Genomic DNA, 12,118 nt, shown 5'->3' on the forward strand with positions numbered 1-12,118 from the left:
GTAATGACGTCCTGCTGTATGTGGCAAAGAGGGAGGGAGACAGGTGGAAGGCACGAGCTGGAGCAGGTCTGTAAGGGGTGTTGAAAGCCAAGCGGAGTGGTGTTAGTTATCCTGAATGCGGGAACAGAGGGCAGTATGGCAGAGGGGCCTCAAAAAAGCTCCAGGGGTCTGATATTCCAACATGTCCCCAGCAGACAAGAGGCATCCCTTCACCAGCGCCCCTGTGACCTTCCCAAGCAGTGTGTTCTGGGTCACTTGACTGGTCCAAAGTGGAAAAACCTTTCCTAAAGCATCATCTAAAGCAGCTCTCACACTGTCTGCTCTCAGGACCTCTTTTCCCTCTTAAAAATTGTTGAGACGCCCAAGACTTTTTGTTCATGTTGGGTTACATCGATCAGTATGTATTTGATTCAAAATGAGAAATCTAAAAAAAATATTAAGTAAACCCACGTTATTTTTTTAGTCTTTATGAAAAATAATTATTTTAAAAAATGACTGAGAAGCATGGTATTGGACCCAGTTTTTGCAAATCTTTGTCGTCTGGCTCACTAGAGGGCTGCTGGCTGGCCACATCTGCTCCCAGAGTCTCCATCTGAACATGGGCCTGGCTTTGCTAAGGATGCCCTCCCATCCAGCCTCTCACTGGAGGCAGGCTCAATGGATGGATGAGGAAACCAGGCACAGAGGTAGAGAGGCATGGCCGATGTCACGTAGCTGGTGTGGGGTGTGAAGGCAGAAATCCAGGCCTGGTTAGTCCAAGTGCTGACCCCCCAAGCCCCTCTGGTCTGGCCTCCGCTTGGAATTCTCAGGAGTGCAGCTGTTGTTGGTCTGCTCTCCACTGAGGTCTCAGATGGAGACCCATCTGGAATTTGTCGCCAGCTACCGCTGTCTCTACAACCAGCCAGCTCACTAGATTGTCAGTCTTTCAGAAGCTAGTGCAAAGATCCCTGGGGTGAGGAAGCAAAAACAGAGCAGCCTTCAGGATACTGTTCACCCTTCAACTTCTTAGCTTTCTGAACTGGGGGGTGACAGAAGGGATAGGAGAGCCTAGATGCCCAGGAGGGATGCAAACACCCCAACAATATGTTCACTGCCCACATGTGATCAATATTGACTGGGCATCTCTTGTCTAGCCCTTCACTAGGTTCTGGGGATAGAGAGGAAAGGCACAGGTTTCCAGGAAGAGGGGCCTTGTATGGTTTTGGACACTGAGGAATTAGCAAGACTAAGGAGGTGGGAACAATCCCAAACCAAGTGCCTGGCCCTGGGTGACTTCATCATTTGCTGAATGTATGAATCAAGGAAGCAGCCATGTGCCAAGACAAAAGACATGATAGAGCAGAGTTTGGGGTTGGGGGCCCACTGGAGATCACAAAGAGCCCAGAGCGGGAGCTGTATCCCCCTCCCCTAGTCTGCCCTTCGTGCCGTCTCCATAACCACTTCTAGCACCTAAAACACACATTGGTCCCAAGTAGAAGAGACTGGGGAAACTCACCCAGCACTTAAACTCCATGTGCTAGGACCCAGGGCACCTAGAGACTGATCTGGTGGCACAGCAAGGGGAACAAACAAGGCCTTCTCCTCGCAGAAATGCTATTTCTGGAGTGCTGAATTCAGGAGAACCCAACTAAACACATTTTCGCCTCCATTTAAGCCTGGTGAAAAGTAACAACTGAAGCATGAAAGTTGCAGCTGTGCAAAGTGGCTGAACAGGGCAATAGCTCAGCACTCAAACAACAAGGGCAGCTTGAGTGCCTAAGAAGACCGGTCACACACACTGGAGGTGACAAATGAGTAAACACACGGACCATTAACGGCAGCCAAGTATCTCACCGTCCAAGAAAGGGGTCAGAAGCCTGGATGGTGAGAAGCTGGGATGAACCTGGTGGCACTGGACTAGAATGGAAGGCACGAGGTGAACTCATCAGTATTTATATATAGATGGAGCAGTGAGACTCCAGAAGCAGTGAGCATATCTAGCACCACGTTTTGGTTTCTAAACACAGTATCTGTGGAAGGGAACCAGAGCTCCTTGAAGAGGCGCTGGAGCACAACAAGTACAAGAGCCTGGAGTACAGTATTGTGCCAGAAGTCAGGAAGAGGGGTGAGAAACACAGAAGCCAGCCTTCAGAATGCACACAACTGCAGAACCTGGGACAATGCACGCATCAAAACCGCAGCAGCAATGGGCCACATGCCGCTCAATAAAACGGGACCCTGAGCCCACACGAATGCAGAGGAACGAGAATACCAGAATACGGGAGACTGCTAATAAATGCAGAAGAAATTAAGCAACTTGAAAATCACCACTTGGCAACTACCTTAGTGCTACGAACTCAGGCAAGAAACACCAGTGGATACTAAAACTAATGGGCCAAAGTTTCATGAGAAATAGGATATTCTGTCTCAAAATATCTTATCATACAACTGTTTACTAAATGCAAAGGGACAATGAGTAACTTCAGCAGAGAAGCCTGGCAGTTACCACCTGCCTTGGACAATCAGAGTGAACCAGCAGTGGGCCAAACTGACGCCCCCCTCACGGGATGCAGTGAAAAAGAGCACAGTGGCACTTCTGTTTCTTCCAAAACCACCTTAACTGGAATCTAGTCATGAGGAAACACCAAACATAAATCGAGGGCCATTCTAGAAGGCAACGGTCCTCGGGGCGCCTGGGTGGCTCAGTTGGTTGAACGTCCGACTTCAGCCCAGGTCATGATCTCACAGTTTGTGAGTTCGAGCCCCACATCGGGCTCTGTGCTGACAACTCGGAGCCTAGAGCCCGCTTTGGGTTCTATGTCTTCCTTTCTCTCTCTGCCCCTCCCCCACTCATGCTCTGTCTCTGTCTCAGAAATAAACATTAAAAAAAAAAAAAAGAAAAAAAGGCAACGGTCCTGTAATCTTAAAACAAAAAACTGTTAATTAAGGTCATAAAGACTAAGGACGGACTGAGGAACATGGACTGAAGCAAACTATAAGCATGGTGCGTTACCCTGTATCAATCAGGTCCCTTTGCTATGAGGACATTAACTGGGACAACTGCACAACTGAAATGGGTTTGGGGTGGGATGGTGCTGGTAAAGGGGAGTGCTGTGTACTGTCCCTGTAACTTTTCTGTAAGTCTGCAATTGTTTAGAGGTGAAAAGTTGTTAATGCTCTTTGCAAAAAATGTAAACACGGTATAAAAATTATAACACCAAAGTTAAAGATATGAAAATATCTTACAGAGTGCTTGGGTGGCGTAGTAGGTCGAGCATCTGACTCTTGATTTTGGCTCAGGTCATGATCCCGAGGTTGTGGGATCAAGCCCTTCTTCGGGCTCTGCGCTGACCATGGAGCCTGCTTAAGATTCTCTCTCCCTCTCTCCCTGGCTCTCTCTTAAAATAAAAAAAAAAAAAAAAAAAAAAAAAAAAATTTACAACCAAATAACTTAATTAGTGAAACTATCAAATTTTAAATTTCCTTACAACTGGAGACAAAATAAAAATTAGACAAACTGCTGTCAAACCAGGCCTAACTGGCCAAAAAGAAATTTGAAACTCCAGCCCTGCCAAAAAAAAAAAAAAACCCTAAAGGACTGAAATACTCAAGTTTCAAAAATCACCTCAAAGTACACAGAATTACTTGAAAATAACTCATCCTCGAGCTGTTCCAAGGCATACCTGCACCAACCCCATTCATTCTCATCTAGTTTCTAACCAATCACTTTTGAGTAATTTATCAAGTATTCTTCTAATCCGTGATTGCAGGCAAATAAAACCCAGACTGCTTCTAAAACTCACCGCTGGATTTTTATGAGTTTTTGAGACAGCTTTGGACTTTGTTATAGAAGCTGTCAATTCCATAGGCAGTAACCAGCTGGAGACACAGGCTTCCATGTGGAAGGCCCATCTAGAGAGCCAGCACAAGTGTAGGACAAAGCCTCCCAATGTTCTTGGCACAACAAATGTAATAGCTGCCCAAAATACTGGGGGGAAAGAGAGGAGTCTGCTTGAGACGAGGCCAGCATTGAGAACAGCTGCCCCAGGTGCTCTGAAGACCATTTCACTGTCTGAGGAGGATTACAACCTCTTAACATCAATAACTCATGCCTAACCAGCTGGGAAAAGACGAGGGCGTACATCATGAAGAACGGCAAACTCAGAGACAGGAGTTGTGAGTCTGGGATGGCTGTTTTCTAATCTGTACTCTTGGAAGACAAATCATGCACGCTCTACCTGGTGAAGGATCCTTTACTATTCAAATGTTGTCATGGTAGTTCAAACTCAATAGTCGTCCCAGCCTCCTCTCAGTGAAAGCTCTACCCGAGGGACCACTGCTTTCGCAATCAAGTATCACAATAGAGAAAACCTTTTACAGCCAATTTGTCAGCACCATTGTCCCTGTGGTGCCCTCATCACTGCTGCAGTGCTGGATCTCTCTCCTAGCAAGCTTAGACCTTCACTCTCCCTCCTTGTCACTGCCTGCCCTCCTCCCCACCCCGCCCCTCCATTCCCAAACTCCCTGCACTCTGTTCTGGAAACTAGTTTGCCACCCAACTAGGTCCAATGTCTACACTCCCCCATCTGGGGGTTCCACGTACTCTCTTCTTCCAGCTGTGGTCAGGTGCTTCCTCCAGTTGTCTGATCCTAGGGCCTAAGGATTCCCAGATGCATGCATTGCACTTCTTTGTTCTGGTGAATTCATCGCTATGCCAGGTTCAGCTTCAGACTGTGTGCTAAATTTCATAATTTGGCCGTGAGAGCAAGGAATAGCGCAGCAACAGCAGAGAGTAATTTCAGAGTAGCACCCGAAGACACCACATACAGTCTAGGCTAGCACGTAAGGCACACGATGCTTGATACTACTACTCTGGAAAGGACCTGTGACAGTCACAGGCAACCCAAACCAAAGGTAAGACCCAAAGTCAAGAAGCCAAGAATGTCAAAGCAACGGGAAGCATCATATACTTTAATGTATGATGGGCTAGTCACACAGAACAGTGGTGGCCAACTTCCGCTGTAAAGGGCCAGATGGTAATTATTTAGGCTTTGCAGGCCTTAGTCTCAGTTTCAAGTATTCAACAGCAAACCTCTGTAGCACAAGTAGCCACAGGCAATATGTAAACAAATGAGCAAGGTTGTATTTCAATAAAACTATTTATAGACACTAAAATTTTAATAATTTTTACACCATAAAATCCTTAAAAAAAAAAAGAAAAGAAAACCTTACCTCATGGGACTGCAGTTTGCCAGCTCCTGGCTTAGAAGAACAAAGTGGAACAAGATGGACATGGGAGATCAACTAAAAGGACATGTTGTAGCCAAGCCTCAGAGCCAGGGAACGCACCAGAATGGACTCGGTCAGGAAGCACTTACTCCCTGAAATTGCCTAATTTTGGTTGAATATTTTGTAGCAGTTTGAGGCTGGCTGCTAGAAGACAAGAGCATGGGAAAAACGGGAATTTACTCATTTTTCAAACTCATTTTTGCAAGAGTGTAGCAGGGAAGGGGTAGAGAGAGGGGAAGGGGGATAGAAAGAGGGGGAAGAGTGGGGGGTGGCGGGGAGAGGCAGAGAATGAATATGAATATATCCCAAGCAGGCTCCATGCTGTCAGCACAGAGCCCAATGTGAGGCTTGATCTCACAAACTGAGATCATGACCTGAGCCGAAATCAAGAGTTAGACACTTAACCAAATGAGCCACCCAGGTGCCCGGGAAAAATGGGAATTTAACTAAAATTTCTAAAAGCCATCATGAAGCTTGATTTAAGGTACATCAAGTATCCCATCTTTGTGTTGATGTTTTGGTTGAGAAAAACAGAGGAGACCCAAGAAAATTAAACTAGGACCTGGCCCCCCTACATGTTCACCAATTACTGAAGAAAACAGTGACGGGGCATTGTCAACTTTCAATCTAAGATTCTATATGGCAAAATTATTTAAAAAAATGAGAAATGCAATGGTGAATGTATTGAAAATATTTTATAATTAATTCTCTAGAATCCTAGCCATGGTACAGGAAAAATTTATATGGTGGAACACTTCAGTATTTTTAAACAATGCAAAAGACATATTTGACTAGAGGATGGCAATAAGAATTTAACAAATATAAACTTAAGCTTCCTCACATTTCCATAGAGAAACTAAACAATAAAAATATTTCAAGAAATAGATGACAGAATACCTCAAATGCAAAAAAATTCCAAAGTCAAAGAGCCACTTACATTAAAAGATTTACCAGAACTGTAAATTAAAGGTAACAGCAAAAGGTCACAAAAAGCCTATTTCTTTCACAGCATCTTGGCTAATTCTTTAAGCAGATAAAACAAGGTACTGTAAAGAATGGTCAAAACTTGGCCTGAAACTGTCTTCTTGTAATTATTAATCCCACTATTTGTGGTTTTGTTGTCCAAGGACAAAAACTCCGTGCCACCAACTTCTGCTGTCACTTTCCAGAGAAAAGAAGAGTCTGCTGCTGGGGTTTTGGTTTTTGCTTTTCTTTTTTCCAGTTTTCGCTATGCTGAGCAATTAGGTAGCAGATAAAATGGCATAAAATAAATGAAAATATTCCATCCTCCGATCAGAAATGCCACCCTCTTCCCAACTCAATGCTCTGCCTTGAAAGATGAACATATTTACAAATCCTCATTTTATTCTCCTGAGACATTTTGCATGATCCATTATAAAACATACAGGCAATACAAAGTCCAAAGGTCTGCTGTATTTAAGGTATAAGCATGAAGATTAAACTACATGATAACACTGTGGGGAGAAGTCATGGCTTCATTTATTTTCATAAGAGACAGGTACGAGTGCATGACGTAAAAGCTTCAAAGTCACCTCCAAACCTTGCTAAGGATTATTGCAAGAGATTATGCAGGGAGACATCTGTGCAAATTCATTTTCTTTACTCAGTATCAGATGGTAGGGGAAAAAAATTATTTCTTTAAACAGTCTTGTTTATATTCAGAAGAAAAGATTTGAAAAACTAAACAAGGAGATATTTTCCCCCTCTTTATGATCCAATAATATGCCAATGAAGGAGAGTCTAATAAAAAACAGAGCTGAAAAAAATCCAAATAAAAGCCAACACTGCTATTAAGATTTTCTTTTAATATGCCATGAGATATTTTTGATTGTATATTTTCCAAAGTACTTTTCCAGCTGCATCTCCCAACCCTTCCAAAAGATTATGCCAGTCTTTCCAACGCAATAAGAGATGCTGGATTTATACTTTTGTCCACCTTCTTTTTTGAAAGTAATAGAATCCTAATGACTTTAATGGTCATATATTCTTATCTAATAAGGAAAAACACTTATAAATATCAGAAACCCAGCTTTGAAACATTAGCTAATTTTGAACTGAATCAGCATCTTGTGGGTTTAAAAAAAAAGGCAAAAAGGCAGCAATTTGAACTCACGACTTACTGACAAACACATTTCTGCAGAGGGAAGGGGAAGAGAGGGAAACGAATGCTGCATTTCTCCATTGGCCCCAAAGTGCTAATTTCACAAAGGGATACATCAAAAGCAAACATGCAATGGTGGTTTTAAAACTTTTACTGCAATATAACAATGAAGTAAACAGTAATTAGACACCTACCAATTTTTTCCCAAAACAAACCAAAAAAAAAAAAAAAATGTAAACAGGAAAAGAACTCTGCCTATACTTGTACAGCTTCTCAAATCATGTTAGAAGGGTCTCACATTCGATGATCAAGAAATTTTAAAATAGCAGTAATTATTTTCATTTTAAGAAAAGGTTCCCCTTCTCCCCTCCCCAACCCCAAGTATTTAACATGAAAGAATGGGCTTTCTTACACATTAATTCAATACGTATTTGAAGCAGCAACAAAAACCATCAATAATTTGGCATTTCTGTTTACAATTGCTCCAAAATTTTTTCAATTTCACAAAGCCATTATCCAGTGTTGCCATGAAATAGAGACTGTAAATTCTAGGTAGCAAAGATTCTTTCTGAAACCAATGTTAAGTCAAAGAAATATAAAGCAGGGCATTACACTAAATTTCTGGATCTAGTACACTAAAAAGAGTGAAACCTAGGAAAAGTTACCTACTGTTTTATAGAAGAAATAAAGACCTGCAAAAGCTGATTTTTGGTTGTATAATATTTTACACACTGTGTGGATTTGCGGCATCTGCTACTTGAAGCAGACATGCACTGTATGTATCCCTGCCCTGTATCCTAGATCCCTCCCTCCCCACCCCCAACAATCTACTACCTTATACCAAGTATTGTGGATATGAGCCCAAGTCATCCCAGACAATCCAGTGAACAAAGTTAGTGTAATGCACTGGTGTGAAGTGTGAGATAAAAAAAAGTCCCTTTCAATCTTCATCAAAGTTTTGCTGTAGAAGAAAATTGGCAGCCAAGTTCTCATTCTTCTCACAAGCAAAATATGCTTGTATGACAAGTCCTTCAGGAAATCCTAGTGCCTTTAACTGGAAGAAAAGAAAGAAAACACACTGTGGGTTCCAGCACAGCAGTACTGACAGATCATGACCCGAAAACATGAAAGACACGAAAAACCTCTTGAAAATGTTACGTGAATGCCTACCTATCTAAGTGTGGATTCACCGTTCAACCCAAGCAGCTAGATGGAATCTAGACCCTTGCTCAACCACCTACAAAATTCTCTCTTCCTAGTTAAAGCTATTAGACAGATACTCTGCTAACACTCATTGGCATTAATATTCAAAATTAGTCGCTGTGATTATTTAAAAATAAATGATCCTACAGAAATTTGTAAATCAGCTTTGAATACCTAAGAGGTAAAGATATAGATGAAAGCAACTGGAGAGGAGTTTAACTACTTTGTTATTTGTAAAGAAGGCCATGTCCTTCATCATCACTTCAACTATCACTCTCAAGCTCCTTGCCATATCAAACACTTCATACTAAAAGAAATGGGTGATCAATGTAACATATACCACATGATATATTTTGAGATCAAGACATATCGTGTCCTGTTTATATCTGCTTAAATTTTACAGCATTTTAAATGGTGACACCGGCCACTTAATTTTGTTTTCCTAGTCTATTAAAAATCACTTGTGACTTAATAATTATCTAATTCACTAGAGACTATATATTTGTCAAATATTTTTTATGAACCCTCTCCTCAACCGTCTAAATCACCTTGTGTTAGACTGTATCAAGAAATGACCTTTAAAAAAAAAAGAAAGGGGCGCCTGGGTGGCTCAGTCAATTAAGCGTCCAACTTCGGCTCAGGTCACAATCTCACGGTTTGTGGGTTCGAGCCCTGCGTCAGGCTCTGTGCTGACAGCTCGGAGCCTGGAGCCTGCTTCAGATTCTGTGTCTCCCTCTATCTCTGCCCCTCCCCCGCTCATGCTCTGTCTCTCAAAAATGAATAAATGTTTAAAAAAAATTAAAAAAAAAAAGAGAAGTCTCAATTCAGCACGATTAACTACTCATCCATGAAAGGAGAAGAAATAACTCAAAAATAATTGTTACCTAGTTCTTGTCCAGATTAAAGCTGGGCTAGCTGAAGTAAAAGGTAGATAGGGCACGATCCAACTATGTGCTTCTACAAGACACACACTATAGATTCAAAGACACAAATATGCTGAAAGTAAAAGGATGGAAAAAGATATACACCATGCAAACAGTTACAAAAAGAGAGCTGGAGCGATTCTATTAATATCAGACAAAATACATTAACACAGAAAATTGTTACTAAAAACAAAGACATTATAGGATGATAAACTACAGGAAGGCTTTGGTTATAAATACATGTAATAACAGAGCCCCAAGATACAGGAAACAAAACTGACAGAACTGTAGGGACAAATGATTCAAGAATAGCTGGAAATGTTGGTATCATCATGTTCAATGCTGGACACAACAACCAGGCAAGGCAGAAGACTGACAAGGAAAGAGATGTGAACAACATCATAAACCAAACAGACCTAACAGACTTTATGGAATACTTAACAACAGAAGATTGCATGTCCTTTTTAAGTATATATCAAACATCCTCCATGAAGACCATGTTAGGCCATAAAACTAGCCTCAAAAAATTTTAGAAGATTAAAATTGTTCACAGTACATTCTCTGACCACAATAGCATGAATACTGAAATCAGTAACAGAAGGAAATTTAGGAAGTTCAAAATATGTAGAAATTAACCTAATCCTTCACCAATAGATGAGAGAAGGAACCACAAAGAAAGTTAGAAAATACTCTAATGAATGAAAACAACACCAAACACACCAAAACTTACGGGATGCTGCTGTAGCAGTGCCTAGAGGGAAGTTTATAGCTGTAGCTACCTATATTCAGAAAGATCTTAAATAGATAACCTAAGGATCTACCTTAAGAAACTGGAAAAGAGGAAGAGAAAATTAAATCCAAAGCAAGCAGAAGGAGAAAAATAATGAAAATCAGAGAAAAAGTAAATAAAGACTAGAAAAATAGAATCAATAAAACCAGAAGTTGGCTCTTTTTTTCTTCAGATTAACAACACTGACAAATGCTTTAGCTAAACTAACAGGGAAAACAAGAAATCTGAGGATTCAAATTACTATAAAACTCAGGGATGTGGGAACACTACTACTTTTTATAGAAATAAAACTACCAAAGGAAAATGCTGTGAACAATTCTATGCCAACAAATTAGATAACTCTTGATGAAACACACAATTCCTAGAAAGACAAAAACCACCAAAACTGACTCAAGAAACAGAAAATCTGAATAGCCCTATAACAAATAAAGAGATTAAATTAGTAATTACAAAATTTCCCAAAAAGAAAAGCAAGGCCCAGATAATTTTACTGGTAAATTCTACCAACCACCAAATGAATTAACGCCAATTGTTCATTAACTCTTCCAACCAACAGAAAAAGGGAATACTTCCTAACTCATTCTCTAAGGCCAGTATTACTCTGACACTCAACCAGACAAAATCATCACACACACAGAAAACTACAGACCAATGTTCCTTATCGGAAATCTTCAACAAAACACTATCAGACCAAAATATAAAAAAGATTACACTATGACCAGTGGGAGTTAGATCCTAAGAATGCAAGGTTGGTCCAATGTACAAAAATCAATATATTAAAGCATACTAATAGAAAAGAAACAAAATTACATATGATCATCTCGATAAACACATAAAAACCATCTCACAAAATCCTTTTGTGATAAAAACACTCAATATTAACTAGAATAGAAAGGAACTTAACCCAATAGAAAAGGAATCTAATAAAACCCTTAGCTAACATCATACTTAATGGTGAAAGAATGACTGCCTTCTCCTAAGATCAGGTTGCTAAGATCAGGAACAAGACAAAGATGTTGGCTCTCACCACCTCTATTCAACAATACACAGGAGTCTGTAGATAGGGCATTCAGACACACTCATGCGTACACACGTACACACACACACACACACACACACACACACACACACACACAGTAAGAAAGAAAAAGAAATAAAGGGCATCCATACTGGAAAAGAAGTAAAACTATGCCTATGTGTAATTGATATCCTGCAGACAGGAATCTTAAGAAACACAATAAATGAGTTCAGGAAGGTTGTAAGATTTTATAAAATCAATACACAAAATTAAGCGGTATTTCTATACAGCTAGCAATGAACAATCCAAAAATGAAATCAAGAAAACAATTCCATTTATAAAAACAGCAGCAAAAAGAATAAAAATACTCAGGAATAAATTTAACAAAAGAAATACAAGCTCAAGACCAAAGAATATTTCTGAAATTATAGAAAATCTAATAAACAGGAAGGCATCTCACATTCAAGGCTTGGTGAGACTTAATATTGCTAAGATGGCAATACTCTCCAAACTGGTCTGCAGAAAAAACAGTATCAAACCCCCAGCCTGGTTTTTTTTTTAAATTTTTTTCACTTTTCTTATAGAAATCAGACAAGCTGATCCTAAAATTCATACAGAATGCAAGGGATCCAAAAGAGCCAAAACAATCTTGAGAAAGAAGAAAATCAGAGATTCCAAAACTTACTACAAAAAGTCACAGTAATCAAGACCGTGAGGTACTGGCATAAGGAGAAACACATAAATCAATGGAACATAAATGAAAGCCCAGTAAACCCTCACAATGATGGCCAGTT

The 12,118-nt window shown here is 40.4% G+C and overlaps 1 protein-coding gene across 1 annotated transcript in view; it reads right to left on the minus strand.

The window, feature by feature from the left end:
- Nucleotides 1–5,948: 5,948 nt before the first annotated feature.
- Nucleotides 5,949–12,118, minus strand: part of RAD23B (RAD23 homolog B, nucleotide excision repair protein) — a 47,586-nt gene continuing 41,416 nt past the window's right edge. Inside the window, exon 10 of the mRNA XM_058694664.1 lies at nucleotides 5,949–8,444. Within this exon, the coding sequence (XP_058550647.1) occupies nucleotides 8,331–8,444 (114 nt within the window). The 3' untranslated portion in view covers nucleotides 5,949–8,330. The remainder of the gene's footprint in view (nucleotides 8,445–12,118) is intronic.

Source organism: Neofelis nebulosa, chromosome 12 (genome assembly GCF_028018385.1).
Source record: "Neofelis nebulosa isolate mNeoNeb1 chromosome 12, mNeoNeb1.pri, whole genome shotgun sequence".
Lineage (NCBI taxonomy): Eukaryota > Metazoa > Chordata > Mammalia > Carnivora > Felidae > Neofelis > Neofelis nebulosa.